The sequence below is a fragment of the Glandiceps talaboti genome, chromosome 16 (genome assembly GCF_964340395.1).
Source record: "Glandiceps talaboti chromosome 16, keGlaTala1.1, whole genome shotgun sequence".
Lineage (NCBI taxonomy): Eukaryota > Metazoa > Hemichordata > Enteropneusta > Spengelidae > Glandiceps > Glandiceps talaboti.
In genome coordinates, this window is record NC_135564.1 from 13,713,008 (window position 1) to 13,737,977 (window position 24,970).

The 24,970-nt window shown below is 34.8% G+C and overlaps 1 protein-coding gene across 1 annotated transcript; it reads right to left on the bottom strand.

The window, feature by feature from the left end:
• Positions 1-307: 307 nt before the first annotated feature.
• Positions 308-24,870, bottom strand: LOC144447491 (multidrug and toxin extrusion protein 1-like). The gene is made up of 16 exons (XM_078137531.1): positions 24,669-24,870; positions 19,209-19,351; positions 15,799-15,900; positions 15,158-15,226; positions 13,094-13,242; positions 11,676-11,718; positions 9,431-9,573; positions 8,509-8,606; positions 7,895-8,008; positions 7,539-7,606; positions 6,959-7,067; positions 6,359-6,434; positions 5,763-5,832; positions 5,155-5,287; positions 4,301-4,395; positions 308-3,999 (listed from the first exon to the last, which is right to left on the bottom strand). Exons 1-16 carry the CDS (start codon positions 24,802-24,804, stop codon positions 3,586-3,588), a joined length of 1,962 nt encoding a protein of 653 aa, XP_077993657.1. The 5' UTR covers positions 24,805-24,870; the 3' UTR covers positions 308-3,585.
• Positions 24,871-24,970: the final 100 nt, after the last annotated feature.

Below are 24,970 nucleotides of genomic sequence, written 5' to 3' on the forward strand. Positions count from 1 at the left end.
TGTAGTAAATAAAAGTGCCACAAAGATACACTGATATGCACACTAACAGACACTTTCTGGCAGACATAGTGATAATCACACTGGCATGCACACGAACAACGAACGCAAGGTAGGGACTTATATCTAGTACAAAACCATACCAAACCATATTTCTTTCCTGCAATGTCTCCCTGTAAGTTATTTTTTTGTGACCACGCGTCAAATATAACCACAACATAAAAATGATCGACTGATTCACTATTGTATTGATCTACTGATCATACTGTTTAATTCTAGAAAGCCTTGAGTGTGTGTGTGTGTGTGTAGATATTGAAAAAGTGGATTAATTAATAAAGACAAAGGCATTTGTTGTTTTCAACTCAAGAGGGTGCTATACAATCCCTAGTATTTATTGACAAGTATACGTAGCTGGTAAAAACACTACAGAAGAACTCAATTGTAACAAAATAAAGTAACTGATGACGTTAAAACAATAAATGTAAATGCTGAAATTAACAAATGATGGAGTGCCAGCTGTTATCAAATAAAGTTTGAAAAGTCGGCTGTTGCTATGAACAAAAATATAGTTGGCTGTTGCTAAGGAAAACCTATAGTCAGCTGTTGCTATAGAAAAGATTATAGTTGGCTGTTGCTATGGAAAACATGCTTGCCAATTGTACATAAAACAACTACAAAACTTGAAGGTAAAATATGAACATGCTACATAAGTTATAGACTGAAGGTATTGAGTTGTTCTGGTCATGTTAATTTGAGACTTGTAAAGAACAATGTAGAAAAACAAAAACAAAACATGGCAAAATAACACTGAGGTAGTGTTAGTACACATCAAGCAATTCCCAAGTGCCAATATGGTTGTTCCTCTAGTTGTGGCAAATAAGTTATTAATGAAAAAGTAGAAAACAGACCAAAAGACACTGTAAAAATGTAACTGTACTATACTATCTAGAGAATAGAGAAAAGACTAAATACTGTAAAATGTATTTACAGACTTTCTAGAGAATAGAAAAAGAGTGTTAAATGTTATTACGGAATTTCTAGAGACTCGTTCTGAAAAGTAGAAAATAGACAAACACTGTAAAGTTGCAACTACTTTCTAGGAAGTCGTCATTCAAAGTAGAAAAAACAGACTAAAACAATCAATTTAATATTAGACTACTGTTCAGGCAAGTATGATTCATAGCAATACATGAAATTACTGCAGGTTTATAAATAGCTAGAAACATGGATTAAAAGTTAATAAAATTGACACTTGGATTTCTAGTGTTGATGTAGTCCCTTTCCAAACCGAAACCCACATGGAATTAATCATGCTAACTTAACTTACCAAACTGCCATTTGAAATTGAAAATACATCTACATATCAGAGTGTCATAGTCATCGTCGATTGCGTAGGTGTATAAAATACTGGCTGTTGAAATGCTTTAATATCAAAATATACAATGTTTAACTCAATGAGTGACTGACTTTGGATTCTTGTAATGTGAATAAGAATACACACTATGAATATTTGGATTCTTTTGAGTGAATAAGAATACACAATATGAATATTTAGATTCTTGTGAGTGAATAAGAATACACAATATGAATATTTGGATTCTTGTGAGTGAATAGGAATACACAATATGAATATTTGGATTCTTGTGCGTGAATAAGAAAATGCAGTATGAATATTTGGATTCTTGTGAGTATGAATAAGAAATTGCAATATGAATCCATTCTGTTAGATGCGTGGCGTGCAAATTAGTATTCTTTTGGAATATACGAAACATGAACTGAATTCTAATTTGAAGTGTTACCCTGTGTTACGTTTTAATAAATGTAACTGTTGTATCTTCAGTCTGACTTCATAAATGTAAGAAGCAAAATTGAAAACTCAAAAATATGTGGACGAGATGAAATACACAAGAAATGGCATGGAAAAAGGACCCACTCTTAAATATGCCGAGATGAGAGGGCCCATTTTTCTTATTCTGTGGTTCATATTGTTAATATTAATATAGTTCATTGCAAATGTAAGAATTGAACACAATATTATGTAATAAAACTTTCATGAGTCGATGACACACACTGTACAGTTTTTAAACACATCTTTGCTCCATTTTATCAGCCATACTAGTCAAAGTTCAAAGTTCACAAGACAGGTCAAAGTTCACAAGACAAGTTAAAGTTCACAATACTGGCCAAAGTTCAAAAGTGATCCAAAATAACTTTGGTGATGTTTGTAAGTAAAAATGCACTTATGTTTTTTTGTTTTTTAATTTGTTACATAATCTTGACTATCCAAAAATCTCACTTCTGTCACCCATACTATGTGTGATGTCATTTTTTTTTTTATCAGTAACTTAGATCAGGGTGAAATTTTATGGTGATGATAATAATAAGAATCAATATATAAATATAAAAGTTGAAATAGAATATTTACAAGCAGAACATAATTATGTCACAGCACTCAAGAAATTACCTTTATTTCTGACAAATAGTCATGAAAATCCCAAGATATAAATTGTAGTTATTTTAATATATGCATCAGTACTTCTAATAATATATCAAAGCCTCAGTAGTTGTAACTGAATTTGTTATTTGTGACCTGTGTAGCTGTAATGTATATTGCACCCTCATTATGTCTCTAATTTATACTTTTGTTTTTATTTGAGTCCTGAATTACAATGTACAAGTATATGTTATCATACATGGCTATGTACTTTGACTGGTGACTGTATATACTTAGCTGCATAGTCACCTGTTAAATACATATCCTGAGGTATTTACTATTGTCTAAGATAACAAATGCTCTATAGAGTACCTCAAAAATCTATAATTCATCGACAAAAAAAAATCGTCCAGAATAATTATTTGTACTGATTACACAGAAACATTAACTTAATGTAATGACTAGTAATAGTATACAGGTAATTTTCAACAAATTCAAAAAAATATTTAATTTTGTTTTTGATTTTCTTTTTTTTTTTTTTTTTTATTTCATTTATTATCATTTTTCTAAATGAAATTTTAAAAAAAGAAGAGAGAATAGAACTGTTTGTAATAAAACTTTGGTGTATTTTGCAAGAGGAAAAAATCAACGGAAAAAAAGAAGAGTCACAGCTACTGGGGCCTTAATTACCAACCTAGTTATATATCTATATTATGATGTAGATATTCGATATCTTGTCAGTGTTTTGTTTTTTCTTAATATTTACTGTACAGTAGAGACAGGTTTACCTGTATGTTTTAGTGCGAGTAAGTTCTCCCATCAAAATAATTATTATACAAACAGTTGCCTTGAAGTCCTTTTTTATGAGCTTTCAATTACTCCAACAACCTTTTCTTGGACATAGAGTAGCAACCGTAGTAACTATAGCAACCACATCTGGTATTATTGTGTATAGTAACTATAGCAACCTCCCTGGTAGTACAGTATACATAGTAACCATAGCAACCCATGCAATCACACTTGTAGACTCAAGGAAGACATCCTCTGGCAGTGCTTTTCTTATGTCTTCTTCTTAGTCTAGTTGCGTTGTAAAAAGTTTAGTTCAAGCAATTTTTCGCGTGAAACTTTCACAAGCTGGTTACATTTGCTGATTGTTAAGAAATATTCGGCAATGCTGTCGGCAATGCAGTGATGATGTTAGACAACACAGTTGTGTTGAGAGGGCCGGATGTTACCATGATTAGATCTCCATACGGCACCACCAAGAGATTGCTACCAACGATACCGAAAACGAACAACCCGACTGCTAACAGTGCAACGGTCACCCTCCGGCAAATAAGTGATGCTGATAAATGAAAGGGTTGACTGGTTTCTGCTGGCGGTATCTCCTCCTCGTTATCTTTCAACAAATCTTCTTCGTCTTCAGCGAGCCTGTCTTTGTCATCTGATTCTTCGTGTTTAGGATTGTACGTCATGTTGACAACAATTTTGTTGGAAGTTTTGCTTCCACTAGGGTTGTGTACAGCTCTGTATTTACTCTTGGGTACCGTGCCTGCTCGTATTGCAGCCTGTCATCAAAAAAAAATTACCAAATATGGTTAGAATGGTACCAAATATGGTCAGACATATTCCAATATGGCAAGATCGACCTAAAGTAGTCAGGTGTCACATAATCCAAATATGGGCAAGTGCACTCCAAATATGGTCATGTGTATTCCAAATATGGTCAGGTATATTCCAAATATGTACATGATGAGACTGTTTTTTCCTCTTTCTTTTTGTCCTCTCCCTTTTTGGTCAAAAACATGGTAGACATTTATATTAACAATTTTTTATAAATTCACTACAACGACAATCACAACTACATACCTTTGTTTCGAGTTTGCTCCAGTCAGTTCGACACAAAGCTATCAGAAAAATTATACCATGTAGCACACCTGCTGCAGTATATCCCCACCACAGACCTAAAACAAATACAAAACATGTACTCTCAGAATTAAATTCCATGAAATTCACGACAGACTGGTTATAATATAAAATGTCCAAATTCAGAACTTAATGTTCTATTAATTTGCATAAATTGATATTCTAACAATTTGCATATGTAAATGAATTTGCTTGACTTGTGTGTAACAATATTTGCAATTTGATATTCAACACAATACCCCTAACTCAGTAAACCCCCTAACTCAATAAACCCCCTAAACTCAATAAACTTCCCTAACTCAATCAACTCCCTAACTCAGTAAACCCCCTAACTCAGTAACCAAAATCCATACTCTCTAGTCGAGTCTTACAGTCCAGTATGGTTTAGTGGACAATAAATTACAATAGAAATCTTCCTACCTACAAACCTAATTACCATAGTTGTCATGGTAACAGATAAAAATAACAGTAACTGTCTGTACACAGTGTCCCAGAGTTTAATTGATAACAGAGCCTTGTTAATACAGTGTAGCCAACATAACAGTCAGCTGAGACACAACAGAGACACCCTACTATGATGTGCAGAGATACCCTACCATGGCCATAAGTAGAATAAAGACACTAAACACAGAATAGGTTTGGAGACGGAGTGGGGTACGCTATACTCGATGCGTACAGACGTTAAAACGGCTACTAATCACATGATACAATAACAACTGTGGAAATTAGGTGTTGCAGGTAGGATGATTTCTATTCTAATAATACACATTACACAATTGACAAGTGAATTAACTTACCGTGGACTCCCATGTGTGCAACAAATATTAAGACAATACCAATCGGTAAACCTAGGAAGTAATAACCCACTGCATCAAGGAAAGCACCAAGACGTTGTAATCCACAGCCTCTCATTATACCACTGCAACATGCCTGGAATGACAGAAAACATGGAATATGTTACAGTAACTGTATATCGCTATTATGAATGCTACCCTGTAGTGTTTAACTTTTATTATTATTTTATTTAAATAAAAAGCCCCTCTGGTATAAAGGGGATTAAGAATTTTTACACTAAATACTCAGTAAATTCTTTGCTTACCTGAGGATGCTATGCATTAATACACTTGGTAACAGGTGAAAGTTTGTCAACATTTTTGGAACCTTTTGAGGTTGAGATCATCATTTTCAAACATTTTTTTTACATGACAATTAGAATTACAGATTGTTTTCATTATCATCTTAGCAATACTACTACTTTATATTTTCTGACAAAACTGTAGCGATTGCATAGTTATGTAAAAAAACAAATAGTAACTCCACTTTTCTTTCAATACAGCAGTATTTTTTGTTGGTAAAATGTCAATGAAAGTGAGAAAAAATATTTGAAATTTGAGATAATACTTACAGCAGATGAATCAAAGAACTGGAACAGTGCTACTATGGGTAATGCACTGGATACTAGGTCTACAATAGTTCTATAGAGAAGAAAAAACAAGATGAGAACCATTAATATGAATATTTATATATACTACAAATTTCATAATTTTGTATAGCTATGAAATATGTAATGACTATAATTTGATGTATTTATATATTTAGTTATAGTTATCCATAATTGTATTAGATTACATATGATGTGATTTATGGAATTAGCTAGGGGGTGGGGTGGGGGTGGGGGTCCTGTTATTTACGTCACATTGAATGCACTAGAATTGGCTAATGTGACCTGTGCACACACACCCACATGTACTGACATACAAATTAATCCATAATAAACCTACAACACAAACACACATAGTAACATTCACACACAACACAACATCCCCTAACACACAATGCCACCCCCTCACACAATTATGCACTCACTCCAACATTCATGCCCACACAATGTACCCTACCACCATCATGACACCACCACCACCCATCACCATACACCACCACCACCACCACCACCACCACAACCATACACAAATACTGATATTGTTAATACAAAACACTTACTGATCATTAGTAAAAGCCTTGCCAAGGAGAGACTTCAGTGACAGGATTATTACTGCACTGGCTGCTGCACCAATCCCTACAAACCAGAAACAACAATCACTATTAACCAGACTGCAACAATCATTGAACTCAAATACTATTCAGTATTGTGTTACGTAAAATACGTAAAATCTAACATCTCAAGGTGTTTTATCAGGGTTTTCACGCAAAATTATGATATTGAAATCTGTGCAAGTTTTACTAGCCTTCCCCCCTCTGTTCCCATGCAAGTGGTTCCCAACCTTTAGTAAAAACACTGCTAGTACAAGACATGCACAGCTTGCTGCCACGGTAACCATCAACAACAGTTTTGGTTTTAACACAGTAATTATACAGCTATCCTACAGTGTGTGTTGTAGTCTAGATGCTATCTGTAGCTTCAAATCTCAACATCTCTCTTCACTCCAAGAGATTCAAAAACCAGACTATCTGTGTTGTCACTATTTAGACAATTATGTAGAGTTTCATTCAACAAACAAACAAACAAACAAACAAACAAACAAACAAACAAAACAATTGTAGTTGATAACTCTTCTGAATACATATATTAGATATACTTACATGTACAGACTATGGCTACTTTGGCTGTGTTCTTGGCTTTGTCCTTGTCACCACCTCCTAAGGCATTACCAACTCTTACACTGGCTGCTACACCCATACCAAATGGATACTAAACAACAACAAAGATCACAAGTCAATATCAATTCCAGACTCAGAACAAATTTTTTTGTTTGAATATTTCAACCAAATCTCTCAGCCTTCATCGACTAAATCTACGGTCACTTGTCACCAAAATTATTCAGAAGGGAATAATAGTTGATTTACATACTGACAATGAACTTGGAAATCTTAATTACCATATTACTAGGTAGCTATTTGCCGCCTTGTTTTAGTTTCACATGTTGAATTTGAGAAATCCCTTACCAAAATGGAATGGTAAAATATAAACTTAAAATATACTAATTCCACACAAGTATACTTTTTCAATTTCAAGTTTTATGCATGGAGTGTAAAATGACTGCATGTACATAAATTTTATATACTATAGTTAAAATTCCATCAACCCCCCACCTCCCCACCTCCCCACCCCTCACCCCGACCCTCCATAAATGGTAAGATAGCACAAGCAAACTTAACTTACCATGAATGTTATAATCACCAATTGATACAAGATAGCCTGGGCATCTAACTGGATTGATGCGGCAGCACCTATTTAGAGAGAAAACATAGAACATTTGATATATAAATTTCCAATTTGATTGACAATATTGTTCTAGGATTAAACTTGTTATCAATTACTTATTTTATTCTTATCAAAATTAATAGTGGTTTTGATTTCAAATCTAACGTTGATAGTGATGAAATTTAATATAAAATTGTGTAAATCCGTTAAATATCACATCAAAGTCTTGGTTAATTTTTTCTGGTCGACATCCTTTTGGCAGCAGTGTATAGTTCCTGAAGTAACTGCCAGAAGTACAAGCTATCAGCCCTTACCAGTCAGTACGGCTCCGATCTCTAAGGCCCACCATTCCACACTGACCATAAAGATACCAGCCACACCAAGACGTGTAAACATTCCCCAGTCTTTTAAACAGTAGAAGCTCCATCCTATTATAAATAAATGTATATACATCTCATCAGAAATGTGATTTTACCTTCATTAGCTTGTCACATCCTCTATAGCCGTTAACAGTCAGAACCAGACAATATGACATTTAACCCTGACTGTCCAGACACATTTGACCTTTAACCTCTACATAACCTGACAAAATTGACCTTTAACCTTTCAGTGCTAAACAAATTTGATTTTTAATCATTAATTCTCACCAAAGTTGACTTTTAACCTCCTCCACTACTGGACAAATTTGGATTATATTTCACAGTCTAATCTTGATAACATAACATGCAAAATAAATATACAGAAGTCAAACATCTTTCCAGAAGTTGTTAATTTTTAATTTCAAACTAACCAACCTAGCTATTTGAAATGTTTCTTATATGTATGATCTCAATAAATCTGTTATAAACTTTTTCTGTACAATTCACTGATGATAATAATAACATAACAACAATTTTGAGTTCATTATGATATTATGTAAATAACTAACCTGGCCATGTCGGGTGATGAAGTTTTCTCAGCCAAATGTAGATGATCAAGGCCAATGTTTGTAACCATTGAGATATTGTCTGGGCTATGGCTGCACCTCTGATGGCGATACAGAAAATCAAAATTTTATAAAATACTGCATAGATCATGAAAATGTAACTGCAAATGATCGTTTAGGATTGGAAAAACTATTATTAGGCAGAGTTTTAGAAAAAGTTGGTCAGAATGGCCCTATTTAATCTGTAAATTCTAAATACTTAAAATTCAATGTCGGTTTACAATCAAAATTTGGGGATGAAAAACAGTTGTCTGGTAGATCGAAATAAATGTTGGTCCTGATCAAAAGAATAATTAGCCCTATGTAATCCTTGCATACCATTGATAAGATAACACTAATGTGAAATCATGGGATTGAATCCCTGGCCTTTAAATGCAACAGTCGGATTATGATGAAAATTTTGATATCAGTGAAAAACAGTTTTCTAGCAAAGCTACAAAAGTTGGTCCCAACGAAATAACAATTCTATTTAATCCTTACGACACTGCTTATTGGACAGAACTAATCCAAGACCATGGGACTCAAACTTTGGGGTTTAAATTTTCACTTGAGGCAAATCTTTCCTCAAAGAAAGAAGTGTCAGTAAGAAACAGATACTACAGATACTGTAAACTTAAAAAACACTAGAAATTTTGCAATCTTACAGTCAAAAACAAATTTTCACTAATTACCAGACTGGTACATTGTGTTCATGTACCAAGAAGACATTTTAGTTTCTACTTATTTTTGCACTTTTTTGTCCAGCAAAATAAGCAAAAATTTAGCAAAAAATTTCCAAGTTTACAGAATTCCAGCTGTCTTGCACTAAACTACTACAAATATTAACTCAGGAATGAAATATTTCAAATATACATTGTAAACATACCTTAGGCCTTGATGAAGTGGAAACACGAGAACATAATGCAGTGGTACGTTGATGACATTGACAATGGCTGCTATGACAACGATGGGCAGTACGATACTTTGACTCAGGAGGTACTTGGAAAAGATGGCAAACAGGAAGATGGCCTGTAACCAACGTAACAAGAACATGACATTATTAGCAAGTTTTGCCTATGATTTTGGTACAAGATAATGATTGAATTAATTATGAACTAAATTTTTAAGCAAAGTTTCCCTGTGTTGAAATGTTATGTTGTATTTACTAAATTCCCAGATGTTTGAGAACCAATACAAGAATAAGAATGATTATAACATTATATACCAAAGCCATTAAATTAATGCAATGATATATACAAGTATGGTTGCCATGACAACTTATTAGTGCTTTACTTAAAAGTGGAATTTTATGAAGTTCATCTCTAGTAGAGCTATTACAAGTTACCACAAGACTTGCCCTTACAGTATCTCTTTAATACACTACATATAACTCTCCTTCAAAAGAGTATTGTAATACCTTACACATATAAGTATGCTGAAAAGTGTCATAAACTCAGCCTCTCATACTGATGAGTGTTGCTCGGTGACACTATGAAGTATAAAGGGCGCCCTCACACAATATCATCAGAAGATGTTTGTTCATCCCAATACAATGGTTCAATATTTAATTTGTAACAGGTTTCTCGAATGTAAAGAATTATTCACTAAGCTTTTAGATCAACATGTACTAATCTAGCACAGATGGTTGATTATTCTATGCAAATAAGACTCCATTCTATACAACCAATCAGATTCAAATTAGGAGTCAAATTCAGGTGTTAGCTATTAAACACAGTTGTCTGGCAAAGGTAGAGATGAAAAGTTGCAAGTGAATAATCCTATGTAATCTCAATGGCTCCAATGATAACACATATCATGCCAGACCCTAGGATTGAAACCCTGGCTTTAAAGGCCCATGTTTCAATCCCAGGTCATCACATTAGTATTATCTCAATAAGGATTACATGGGATCATTCATTTTGCGCTGGACTAACTTTTTCTATACCTTTGCCAAACAACCAGTTTTTACATCTAGATTTTAATCCTAATCTGAAGTACCTCAGCATGCTATAAAGCTTGCACAACAAAGATTTCATTGTGAACTGTATGTCTCAGCCTGAATACATGAATGTTTTCAGTTTTTTTGTCCTTTAAACTTTTTATGGCTGTATTTATTTTATCTTTATAGTAACGTTGTACACCCAGTGGAAATAATCTTTCCAAGGAGACAATCAATTTTAATTAGCAACATCACATTGATGAGGTATGGTGGCCTTCAAGTAACGATACTGCATAAATGAACTCATTAGGAAACATGAAATAGTTTGTAATAACAAAATGTTCACTAAAACAAAAGTTTGCAATAAAGAGGCTCCGGTATTCCATGACTACCAGTATTAGTGTGTTTCATTTCCAAAATGGTTTTATTTTGAAAAAGATATATAAAGCAGTCAACTGAATATCTCATCTTGTGTGTGCATGTAGATTTAATAGTCTGTCTATATGCACTGGATTTGTGATTCCTCTAAACTTGTGTGTGACTCCACAACCCTCGTTTTGGGTGACACGGCTACACTCACTCTCTGTGACTCCACTACACTCATTCTTGGTGACACAACTACACTCATTCTCTAACTCAACTACACTCGTTCTTGGTGACACAGCTACGACCTGCAGTTCAGCCTGTTGGCCTGCAAAATAACGATACTGCATTCTCTGTGACTCCACAACACTCATTATCAGTGTGACTCCACTACCTTCGTTCTCGGTGATATAGCTACACTCATTCTCCATAATTACACTAATACACTCATTCTGTGACTTTACTGCACTACTTCTGTGACTCTGTTACACTAATTCTGTGACTCCATTACACTCATTTTGTGACTCCACTACACTCATTCACTATGAATAATGTAGAGCGTAGTTAAAGATCCAGCAACATGTACATGCAAGCTAGAATGCAAGTTAGGCTCATTGAACACTGACAAAATTATCCTAGTAGTAGTAAAATGTACTACAGTGAAAGCTTTCACAACTCATTTCTATGTATTTACACTGTGTATATGCAGCTACTAGTAGGTGTTACATAAGTAAGTAGCAAAGAGCTGTGTACATACAGTCATGCAAACAACATTAATTGTCTAAATTGGTTTACATTTGACAATGAAATACTAGTACTTTGGACTTACTGGGATTCCAGCTAGCAGACACTTGATGTAGATTCCAGCATTCCTGATTTAAATAGAAAAACACACATAGTGTAAGTTAACTGTCAAATGTAACAGAACAACAACAAGGACATTCCTTGGCAAGCTTTATAAAGTACACTGGATATATACAATAAGTTATGTTCCCTAGCCTGTTTTGTATCATCCTGTTTACTGCATGTACTACTGGCTAAATATCAGTGCCTCCACTACACTCAGTTCACTATTTTGAACAAGTGTAGTGGATTCACAGATTTAATCTGCAGTTGTACATCAAACATCGACAAAAACAAACAAATGTATAACAAGTTTTCATTAGAGTTTTAAAAAAATTTCCATTCTGGGCAAAAATTCGAAAAAATCAAAATGGCAGTTAGGGATAGCTGAAATAGTGTAGTAGCATTTAGTCGTTTAAGTCTACAGGTAGGATAACGAAAATTTTCATCAAAATAAAAGTTGGTTCCCGAGTTTCTCTCCACCATTTGTCTATGGTTTCCCTTGAGAGTTCTTTTCCACTTTTTATCCCAGAATAGTTGAAAAAGCTTGGATAATACTTAAGTTCTAGGGACAATAAAGACAGAATCTTTTACTTTCAATTTATGACATCACATTGCGAAATCTGTATGAGACATAATTCAATTTTTTCAATAGACAGTTTCTAGAAGTTTTCAAATCTCAACATCTTTATCCAGAAGAATGTTTTTGTATTGAAAACAGACATCACGCCACTTTTTTTTTGTCATCGATTTAATAATACATTTAGCTATGCACCATGTCGATGAAATATGCTGGGTGTTTTTCACAAAGGATCAGAAACGATTACTCATACTTTATGTCAACATGTACAAATGGGTCATACCATGAAACGTGACTCTCCTTACAGTTGGTGATTTGTTATTCAAATCAACCTATTCATATGCAAATTGAGATATTCATATGTAAATGATCACCGGCCCTGAGTGACTTGTTTTTCTCTGTCTGTTCTATTGGTGCCATGTTGTGTGATTATCTATGTCAACAAAACTGTGAAACCCTGGATAAAAAAGTTGTCTGGATTTAGCCTTACAAATCCTGTACGCAAAAGCAAGGAAACTTTACAAGCAAGTATGCAAGTAAACAGGCAAACGTTTTTTTTAAAAGCAGTCACAAAAGTTGTGCTATCGACCAAAATTAAATGCAGGATCAATTTTAGCTTGTCCATTTTCTGAAAGTTTCCATTTGGGTGAAATAAAATTTAGAAACTGGGGATTTGCTCTCTATATCCTAACGCAAACTGACTGTGACAACTAAAGTCAACTGTTTCTTCGTGCCTGGTTTATAGCTGCCTTGATATTCAAATGAGGCAAGTCAGCCCACTCTATCAATATTAATAATTCATAAACCAACTGGTATTCCCTTACCTGACAATAACAAGATCGATACCAAAGTTAAACAGCATATATTCGGCATTGAGTAGAATTCCCCAGACTGGAAACACCAATAAACCAAGAATGATCAGACCTTGCTGGAGAATCAAACCCACTCGTTTCTTGTTTTTACTACCAAACGTCTGTAAAGAAACAATAGAAAAGATTCAATGACGGGGCTGAGGGTCTGCAAGGGCATTTAAACTCCCATCTTTTTGAAAAGATGTATACAGTAGGATATTATGTAATCCATTGTGACTATAGAGAGATTAAAGGTACTATAACTGTTATACAAGACTGGCTACAAAAGACAATACTGGGTTGTAAAACCTTTTGTTGTGTTAGCACAATATTTACTCAACTGCAGGAACAGTCCAACTTGTTGTTGATAGCATAATTAATTTTTGTAGCTATAGTTTATAAGACTCATGGTCACAAAGTGATGTAAAACCTTTTGTAGTTCAGAAATATTCCATTTTATCCTACCTATACTCAATTATAGCAACACTTCAACTTGTTGTTGATAGCATAATTAATTCTGTACCTATAATTTATAAGACTCATGGCCACAGAAACAACACTAAATGTAAAATCTTTTGTTGCAGTACTGTGTCACTGTGACTCACAGACATCTACCTACCTATACCTACTCGACTGTACTGTTCAACTTGATGTTTATGTCAGCTACAATTTTAATAATGTATGCTTATCAATTTTCTGTGCTCCTACAAATCTTTGCAGTTTTTGTTAGTTATAAGGCTCTAACATAACCACAAGGACAATGTTTGATGTAAAATCTTTTAGTACACAAACATCCTATTTATTCTACCAACTCAACAATAGGAACTGTTCATCTTATTTATGTTGACTACAAATGTATGCTAGTTGTCAGTTAACTTTGCTGGTACAAATCAAATTTGCAATTTTTTTCCGTCAGTTATTTTTGTCGTTGCACACACACATTTCTATTTACTGTCTAAACTGTAGAAATGTAACTACTCAACTTGTTTTTGTCAGCTACAAATGCCTGCTAGTCAGTCTAGTGATATTCTGTATCAAATCATAATTCAATACCACAGTAATTAGCATCAAGACAAATGCCTGATATCATGCTGTATCAGTTTACACATAATCATCTATGCTGGTACAATTCTTTTGTCATTTTTCTCTCATACAAAAATTATCAATACCTCCTACTTTAACAGTGTCAGTATCACCATTTTGTAATCACTGTTTCTCCATGGATTTTATTAGTGACATTGTTTCAAAGACCCGTGAACGTTTTTCTGTGTGGATCGAGATGCACATCTCTTTCTGAAGGAGGAGATTTTGTTCTTGTATACTTTTTTGTTTTTTTGTGCATTTATTTATTCCTTTTCAAGCTATTTCCATTCTGCTGCCTAACCTTACTAAAGTTTTAGGAACAAAATGAGGGTGTCCATGGAGAGATACGTTTTAGTACATAAAGGCTGCTCTTTAGAATTTAAAGTGATTTCAGGACCTGTGTGTTAATTCACTAGATGCGGGCTTTTAGAGTGTGACACCAAAGGAAAGTTCAGACAGCTGTACAACATAATTTTGAATAATTTGATCTGACCATTGTGTACGTCAATAAGGATTACTTTATTATATATATCAGTACTTAGCCTGTCTACACTGACTTGTTGTCAATGACGATAATTGTGGATTGAGACAGAGACCCTGTCAGTAAACAAGTTGATCTTTATATATCCTTCTGTACTTGGCCTAGCTAGCTTGTCTATCAACATGATTGAAAAAACAACAATTGCAGACTGAGTCACAGATCATACGATTTGATCTTAATTTGAAATAGCTTTCTTTAGTAGTCACATGAAAGGAAATGTAAGACAGGCAGTTGATACTGAAAATTTCATAAGCTGTCTGAGTGTCCTGTAAAATTAAAAGTTTTAGTTTGCTGTAAAGTTTAATCTCAGATAAACAAATATCAACAATCATTGGAATGACAGTAGTACCGATGTTGGCTAGATTGTCAGTTACACATGAACTTTTATATAAACATAAACTGTATATTGTTACCTGTGAGAAGAGTGTATCACAGGCTGTAGCCATTCCATGCCCCATACATGTACCAAGTATTGATACCATCTGAAAGAAACGACATAAAAATAGTCAGTCATCCAAAACGAACAACACAAAACAGTCACTCATTTCCGAAACTAACAACATGAAAGAGTTCCTTATTACTGAAAATTGTGTTAAAATTTGTCAATTCTGTCACTTAGGAGAAGAATTGGAGTAAGATATTTGTTGAGTAGACACTTTTAGAAATGCTTCTAATTTTCATGTCCAAGCACATTTGTTCAAACTTGACACAAACATGGAATCAAAATGGAATGTATGGTAGATGGAAATAACAAATTAGAAGTGTCCAGAAATCAATCAGAACCACCAAGAAATGAATGGAATTCAGTGCTCCTTGTTTCTAAGTTCCAAGTTCACACAGATTGAATATTATCATTTTCTGATCATGTGGTATACAATTTATTATGTTGAAATGTTTACTTTGCTCCCATCATTCCATAGTAATACTGAGTCTAGTCTACCAATATTTGTACATATCATTATGAACTTTCATACCTGTGTTGTGGTTTTTGGGTTGTTATTTTTTTGCAGTAATCAATCACACTCAAATATACTGTCTATATATATGTACTTACAGCTTGACCAATGCCTGCTGCTCCCAGTTCCTTGTTACCAAGGTGACCACAGAAAATCACACTGACCATACTCAGTACCATCATTAACAAGAAAGTCACAATCTGAAAGATATGATGGAAATGAAAATGTTAAATTTCTACATTGAAACATAATGTCATTTTTATCTCATTTTTATCAGAGTCCCCACCAAACCCATTTTAATCAGAGTCCCCATCAAACTCATTTTTATCAGAGTCCCCATCAAACTCATTTTTATCAGAGTCCCCATCAAACTCATTTTTATCAGAGTCCCCATCAAACTCATTGTATCAGAGTCCCCCATCAAACTCAATTTTATCAGAGTCCCCATCAAACTCATTTTTATCAGAGTCCCCATCAAACTCATTGTATCAGAGTCCCCCATCAAACTCAATTTTATCAGAGTACCCATCCAACTCATTGTATCAGAGTCCCCATCAAACTCAATTTTATCAGAGTCCCCATCAAACTCATTGTATCAGAGTCCCCATCAAACTCATTTTTATCAGAGTCCCCATCAAACTCATTTTTATCAGAGTCCCCATCAAACTCATTTTTATCAGAGTCCCCCATCAAACTCATTTTAATCAGAGTCCCCATCAAACTTATTTTTATCAGAGTCCCCCATCAAACTCATTGTATTTTGATTTATCAGGTGTTGACACATGATAGATTTCTTCTAATATTGATTTTGTCTGTAGCAAATATGTCAATAATTTGACATAAATACTCAGATCTATAATTTGGATCAACAGAGGTATTTCCCAGTCTTGTGAGTAGACTGAGAACAAACACAACGTACATAGACAAAATACAAATCTGGGTTGTCTAAAAAGGTGTTGACACTGGACACTTTAAATTAGTCAACCAGTCAAATCTATATCTCACCTATATCACACCATAGGCTTTGTTTGTGGTTTGAGGGTCTGTTTTGAAACAATCAAGGCTGGAGGCTTGAAGGATCTCAAGTGGCAAACAGTTCAAAAGTTTGGGAGCAACATGTCAGTATGAATGGGATCTGATAATATTTGGTCAGTTCTGTCTTAATTAGTGTAGAGGCTATCGTTGCTTTGAAGGTCTCTCAATGAACTTTTAAAAAGTTTGATACAGGGTAGTTCTAATGTAGTCTAGTCCTATACCGAATCATATGACCAAAAATCAATACCTCATTTTCGACCATTACAGGTTTTTTAACTGATGAAAGTTTTAGACCTAAAATCTATTTTCCTTAGAAGCCAACATTTTGGGGCAATTAATGGCAGTTATGATTTGGTAAAGGACAATGGACCACATTTTAGACCAAGCAATATAAAAAATAATGCAAAGTGGACCCCATTTTAGACACTTCACCACGAAAAAAACACAGACCCCATTTTAGACCAAAGGGCTAGAAAACACACCTCAAATAAGGGCAGTAGCCCCCCCCCCCCCTCCCCTTACTGTGTACATACAAACTAGTACTCGTAGAAAGTATTTCCTCTAAAGTATCTAATTTAATACATGCATAATAACTTTGAAATTCATATTTGAAATTTGAAACCCACATAACGTCAGGAAAATCTTTCATATACTAATCAAAACCCATTTTTGAGTTCCTAGTCAAACTTTCTTTACTTGTTGTCACCAATTGTTGATCAGATTTGAAATCACATTCAGTTTCTGACAAACCAAATTGCCGTTACTCGCTCCATCACTAAGTGGATTTCAAATTACCAGCATTATATTCTAGTTAGGGGTCAGCCCAAAAGTAGGTTAATAGACATTGATGTTTGCTGACGTCTGACATTAAGTATGGTAATAAATTGTGTTTATGGTTGCAGTGCTAGCTTCACAGTAGAGTCTATTCATCACGGCAGTGAGGTGAGGTAAGCCAACCCCTGGACGGCTAGTATTACTGAGTAAGCAGAGCAAGGCAAACTGTGTCATGGATTCAAAGTTGAGTTATGCACATCTACACAAAGACAAGGTGACCTAGCTGGCTACCAAATAGAAGTTGCCTAAGAGATGATCGTACATTGTCACAAAAGCTCAATAAACAAAATTTGTTTGTGGGGGAGGGAGGGGGGGGGGATGTCTGCAATTGCTGGACTTCATGATTGCACTTCTAACCGAATTTGAAAACGTTGAAGAATTCAATGACAACAGGTTCTGTATTTACTAGTGAGATGATGATAAGTTATTACAGTGCTGGGTTTCTGGTTAGTATTTTAATGTCTTTACCACGTTTTTTTCACATTCTATCGATCAAAGTTGTTTGACAGTATCCAAATGAATGCTTTGAATGTGTGTGGTGTCATCCATCCAAGAATGCAGTTGTGTTGGGCTTTTTACTACCACCATTCCCCGATCTGGTTTCATTTATGGGCATTACAACAAAAGACCAGTCATGGTAAGGGAATGATGAAAGCAAAATTCACCACAAAACTGGATTCTAGGCAAGGTGTCATCTGTATGCATACTACTAGTACAAATTTTTCATTTGAACTTTGTAAACCTGGCTTGGCATTACTTAAACTTCAACTGGCATCTGAAATTTCAAGCTGTAAATCAAATTTTTCAGTTGCCAACGAAGTTTCTTGACATGCTGTCATAGGGCAAGTGCAGCTATGTAAATAGGTGTCATTCACTGAGGTATATTGGAGCATGTCCACTTGAAGCAGCCCAGACTGAGAGACTTGGCTGTCTCGCTTGACAATGTCAAGATGTTCGGAATATTGATGATCAAGTCAGTCGACAGTCGAGTCAAATAACCAAGTCTCTCAGCTCTATCATTTGAAGACACTTTACATTTGTAGGTCTCTCCAATTATTTACAGGATAGCATATAGGCACCAAACTAATTGCAATCCTAACTACCCTTCCTTTGTGACAGTGAGACTGAGTAATAGTACGAAGTCTGCCATATTGCCAGTGCCTGCCATTAGAATACTTAGTACTAGGCGAGACTTGTGAATAATACTGAACAAGTCAAGAACTGTAATTTTTTTTTCTGAAATCTTTTTATTTAAACAGTCACCTTTACTAATGTGTACAATGAGGTAAATACTTAGAAGGGGTAGAGGGTTGGGGGATGATTGGGGGTTGGGTGGATGGGCTGTGCTAGTTTTCATTGTAAGATTTTTTGCTCCACTCTGTCGATCTCAGACAACTTAAGAGTTGATTGATTTGATTTGTGACATACTTATGAGGAGTAGATGGGGAGGGGATAGATGGGGGAGGGGGTGGGTGGTGGATGGGTGGCCATGGGATGTGCTATTTTTTTTTTGTTTGACTTTGCTCCATTTTGATGGTACTTCAGTCTGAGACAACTTATTAGTTGGTTGTCCAACTTTACATTGACAACATGACAGCCTAAATATGTGACATCTAAATTGATGATTTCAAGTACTTACAGTGGGCCATGCTAGTTTCATGAGTTCTTTAACTTCTTGACTCCAGTCTGATGGTACTTTAAGGTGACAACATGAAGGGCAGCATGAACATGCCGACGGCTCTCGATGTACTACAGCTATCATTACTTTGATGGAATGGTCCTCTGAAAATAAGAAAATTTCAAAAAAAAGTTAGGGTAAGAGGTTGATAAATATATCTGGATGAAACAAATGTAATTTGCTTGTCATTTTTTGTCCATTTTTCTACAAGTCAGAGGCCATTAACTGAAAATAATCGAACACTTTTGGATAAAGCTTCATTGTTAAATGAAAAAGTGTTGGCTAGATGGAATTGAGAGCACAGTTGAAACAATGGGGGAGAGTCAGAAAGGAGTATAACTGTATATATACAGATGTTGGTCTTGTTATCAATGGTGGCAGGTACAGTTTTATCATCAGCATCACAATTTATCATACAGACACATGTCAGTGATTTGTCACAGACAATGTGTTTCCAAAATGAACACTGCTATAAATAGATAGAATAAACAGGAAGCAATAAAGATATGTGGATAAAAAATAAAAAATACATTTGTCAACGGTCATGTTTTAGAATTCTTTTCTTTCCTGCACTGAAAATACTTGCCCAGAAGACTTGGCTATTTGACTTGTTCTCCTACCCAGTTTGTTACGCCAGATTGCATAAGTCTCCAGGCTAGAAATTAAACTACTGGTCTAGAGCCAGTGTGTCCTTTATTAAATGATAGCCAGATTTTGTTGTTGTGAGTCAAAATGATAAAAACTGGATTTCTTGTGAGTCACCACATAGTAAGTAAGAGATAGGAAAAGACTATAAATTTTGGTACGTCACTAGAAATTGTGTCCATCAGTGGTGCATCAAATTGGCTTAGAGGGCACATTGTCTACATGATATCCATGGCTTTAGGGGTGAAGGGAAACTGAAGCCACCAATAGCCTCTAGACTAGAAAACTATACCCTACCTGTAGACATGAAGGACTAAGTAAGCTACTACATTATTCCGCTATCCTAACTGTCCTTCAGGTTTACAGGTTCTTAGGCTAGGCAAACTGCTAACTAGTGCTCAGTTTACTGCATAAATTAAAGTTGTAGAGCCTCACTTTCTGAACCCATCGTAACAGCCATGGGTTGGTTAAATGTCTTTATTTGCTCACACCTAAGAAAACCTTGGAATAATCCACAAAATCTTGTCTAATGCATAACTTCTATTGAGCAGGATCTCTTTTATATTAAAGACATGGCATCCGTTCCACTTTGTATACTTTCTATTAAATTGAACTGAACCTGTTCATTTTCCAATGTCACTTGTCTTTTTCCAAGGGTGCTCGTTTTTCATCCTCCCAAGGTTACGACATCATTGAATTTTTAACAAGGCCCAACGTTTTTGTCAAACATATTTTCTTAGTTTTGGCAGTTTGGCACTCCTAGGTTGCTAGCAAAGAAATGAATTTTCTGGTCAACAACAAGGCCATTTTGATTATATGAGTCACAAAAAATCCCTGATTCTTGGGTAAACCCCAAGTAAATATAAAGTCACTGCACAACATAGCTATTTCTATCGATGACGTAAAGTTTGAAAATCTCATCACTTTTTTTTACTGCTGACGCATTAGTTTACAAAATGTATGCTGTGGTAATACCTGTTGTAACCTTATATGTTGCCCATTGTAGGTCTACATATACACTGGTACTGGTATGAGAAGAAGTATTTTCTTTCAAATACTGGGACACATCTTGCTTTGTGTTTGTTTTTGTGAAACTAATGGCCATTTCTAACCATGACGTATCTGAGTTTGCAAGTAACTGTACGCAGTACAATACTATATCTAGCGTACTTTCCCAAATTTTTTTTTATGTCTGATGCAGCTAATAGGTGGGTACATACGTGTAGGCTGAGATTTAGTAGCCACCTTTGTCCTTCAGTCTTTTTACGATTCTATGAGTCTATAACCACAAACAATGGCTTGGAAAGAAGTATTTCCTTTCAAACACTCACAAACACATAAATAATGTCTGTTTATGAGCCACCTGAAACAGAATGTGTGAGTAGATATACATGGACATATCACTTTTCAATCGTTCATGCTTTTGTTTTTTTCGGGTTGATTTCTGGGACTTCAAGTTCTGACCACATGCAGAGCTTTAACCAGCATGCCTCGGGCAGCCATTATAGCGATGGGTGACTTTTAAATGAACCCTTCTTTTCTGTCATTTGAATTCTCTTTCTTTTTGTATCATTCACATTTCACAATGTCGCGGAAGAAATAACAGCTGTGGTTTGCGTATAGTTCCTATACATTATCGTTACCTCCACTCATGCGGTTTAGTTATAAAAAACCACGCTGGCATCCAGACTAGATTTGCGAGAATGCATCACGACAGCAAATTTCTCTCCTCACTTGACACCAGATTATTGACCTTTGTTCATTTTCTCCTCTAACTATTCACGCAAAACAACCTTGATAAGTGATTGTTTTCTAGTTTCCTCTACAAATTTATCTTTCAGAGTTTAATACAGTGCAATAGCTTCCTTTCAAGTCATGAATGAATCACGTATGGGAAACAGTATGTACTGAAGGACACTGCATTGACTCCTATAGTCTATACTGTTTTCTACACTTCCTAAATTGTTTAAAATTATTTCCCACTTTATTTTCAATTATGATTTATCTGTTTTTTTCCATTACTTTATTAACTGAGAAAATTCTAGGGTGAATGACTTGTATTTCTAATTCCTGGAGATCAAGTTGATTTAAACTGATGAAGGTCAGTGAATTGACTCCAATAACTTGTTTTCTCTACGTGTTCAAAATCATTTTCTAATTTATGCATACATTTTCAATTGAAGATTTACTTGTTTTTTCCTGTTCTTTGCATAGACCTGAGAAAATCCTAAGTTGAATGACTTTTCTGTCTCATTCTTGAAGATAAAGTGAATTTACAAATTGTTGAAGGACATTTCCTAAAGTATTGTTTTCCATTTTTATACACAATACTTAGCTAATTTGTTTTTTCCCTTCACTTTGTTATAATATAGTGCATATCTGCAGAAATGCCAGGGTAAATTAACCAGATATATAATTTCTCCAAGGTCAATGAAATTTAATTCCTTTTTCTCTCTCTTTAATTTCAGCTGTTATTTGCCTTGTTTTCTTTCGTGCTTGTTTTTTTTGCTCTGTATACATGCATGTCTATAGAAGTCCCTGGGTAAATGAATAAAGAGATCAAATCTAATCTAATAAGCTGCTGGTAATATGAAGGTCAAAACACACACTGTGTTTCAAATTAGTCTAATGATAGTTACAGAATTGTCACCTCAATGTTATTTCCAAAGTTGAAATTAAACTAATGACAAATCGGTAATAAATAATTAATTACCATGGCAATAACATATCATTACCAGTTTGATGATGATTTGTAAAATGAGGCTCTATTTCTCCAAATGATTTTACTTATTAATACATCAAATTTATACCTTACATGTGGTTACTAATTTACTTTAAAAATGTGATTGAATGTTGAAACAAAATGTATATATTATACAGTACTAACAAATTTGTACCAAATCAACAGCCCTACACTAAAGCATTTGTTGATCCAGATTGAATTTACATACTTCTCTCTAAATTAAATTTTCAATAATTTTAGTAAATTATAGCAATTTTTATTCTCAGAACAGAACAGGTCTTTTTCAAAGCTATAATTATCATATTTCTATGAGTTCTCTGACCTAGAAGCTAGACGAAGAAGGCCCATTGAAAACAATAAGGTTATATAAGCCTGCATCATTCAATATGGCACTTTACAAACGACTAGAGTTTCAAAATATGCAAACTATTTATAACATATTCCTGCTAATGAACAAGGTATCTTTGTCAGTTACTCTCCAACTCAGAACTTAAACAATATTCAGAAAATATTGTATTGTAAAATAAACAGTCATGGTAGGGGGTGGGGGCAGGGGTGGGGGTTGGGGTGGAATATTCTTGATCATTATTTCAAGTACATGTAAATTGTAAGTGTATTTAGAGTAAGTTCAAAGTCTGTGGTGACTTGAGAAATGTGATTGCTAAACTAGTTTTCAAGCTAGTACCATGGAAATATCACCGACTTCCACGCTAGTACATACTGACAATTTTACTTATTAATTGAAAATGTACTCCTTGGAATATTTATCAGTGCAAAACCAACTTGAAATAAAAAAAATCAATGAATTGGTGTTAGACTTGCTATCGACTGGTTGATACAGATGTCTTTTGTTTGGTGTTTCGCTTTGTTTGACATAGGCCTACTTTCTTCAACCATACAAATTTTCAATAAGTGAAAAATGCAGCAGTAAACTAGGCCACAGGAGCTGTTGCACAGAATACAGAAGTGCTCTGTACATTACATAATAACCTTAGATTGTGATGAAAATACTGATGAAAAATGTCAGGTAAAGAATATTACAAAACATTATGTAAGACACAGTATATCATTATGGTTCTTGTTGCATGTTTCAAGGCTATTATGTAAGACACTGCAGATATATAAGTGATATGTTGTGATTTGCATATAGATTAATTAATATTCACGTACTCAGAAGTGATCGATTGTGATATTATAGTCCTTGTGCAATTGTGTCTGTCCATTTTAAGTTTTGTTTTTTTACATATTATTTATATCATAATTTTTACAACCCAAATCAGATTTTCCACACTGAAGCATTGATTTGAAATATGTCAGTATTGGGACAAGGCAACGTAACATTGTGCACTGGAAAAGTTACTCAAGTTACTCATTGATATCATAACCCATGTTTTGCAGCGCTATTTCGTAGCATGACTTCACGGCTAGACATTTTCGGTGATTTTGTAAGTTGATTACTTGCACTTTCAAATAGCAAAGTCACGATTAAAAATAGACCTTGTTATACAGTCTGATCGTACTGGAGCAAACCCGTTCTCACCAGTTCTCGGGTCTATGAATAATGTATAAAGCGCTGAACAAAGAGCTAGCGCAATATTTAAATACAGCATGAATATACTTATCAGCGATGCACGAAAGTTGTAAACAACTTATCAACTCTAGACTGACGGTTAACCTTATCATAATTTTATCCTTTTTTTTAACCCATACTAAGACAAGTTGTCTTTACAACGCAATATCACATTGAATGATTTGTTATCGGAAAATTCGTTCACAAATGAGAGAAATAAAACAGCGGGGGCGAGCGACAAATCTGCGTGTTTTGAAATTGTGTTTGTCAACTTTTTGATACAATGTAAAGTTGCATTAATCGCACTCAGTCATAAAAAACGGCAGACAGACGTGCTGTTAGAAATTCCATCTAATCTTTTATGATCGTCCGACAAGGATTTATTTTAAGAGACACTCGAGTTACGACGATATGATAAACCACAAAGGTTAATGTTTTGAACAGCTGACTGTATATACTGTACCTTTGTCTCCGGCGGTTCCATTGCTTATTTTCCCGTCTGGCATCTCCATCCTAGAAAAACCAAATTGCCCTTTCGTTTTTGGCTCTAGCTTTTCGCTATTGACGACAACAACAGTCTGTGAGCTTGTGCCCTCCATTCTTTGTATAAAATCAGGCGACGATCCACGGTCACACAGCCTAGCCCCTGTCTGCTATGCTATATCAGCTGATGACAAACAAATATGTTTGGGTCAAGGTGCAGCTTTTTCTCTCTATTTGGAAGTGCGGCAACTATGATGCAAATCACCTGTGGTTGTGGCCCAC

Coding starts and splice junctions, on each gene's coding strand:
- LOC144447491 (XM_078137531.1), bottom strand. CDS start 24,804: ATGGAGGGCACAAGCTCACAGACTGTTGTTGTCGTCAATAGCGAAAAG. Junction 19,352..24,668: donor TGGAACCGCCGGAGACAAAG/GTACAGTATATA, acceptor TCTTATTTTCAG/AGGACCATTCCATCAAAGTA. Junction 8,607..9,430: donor CCACTTCATCAAGGCCTAAG/GTATGTTTACAA, acceptor TATCGCCATCAG/AGGTGCAGCCATAGCCCAGA.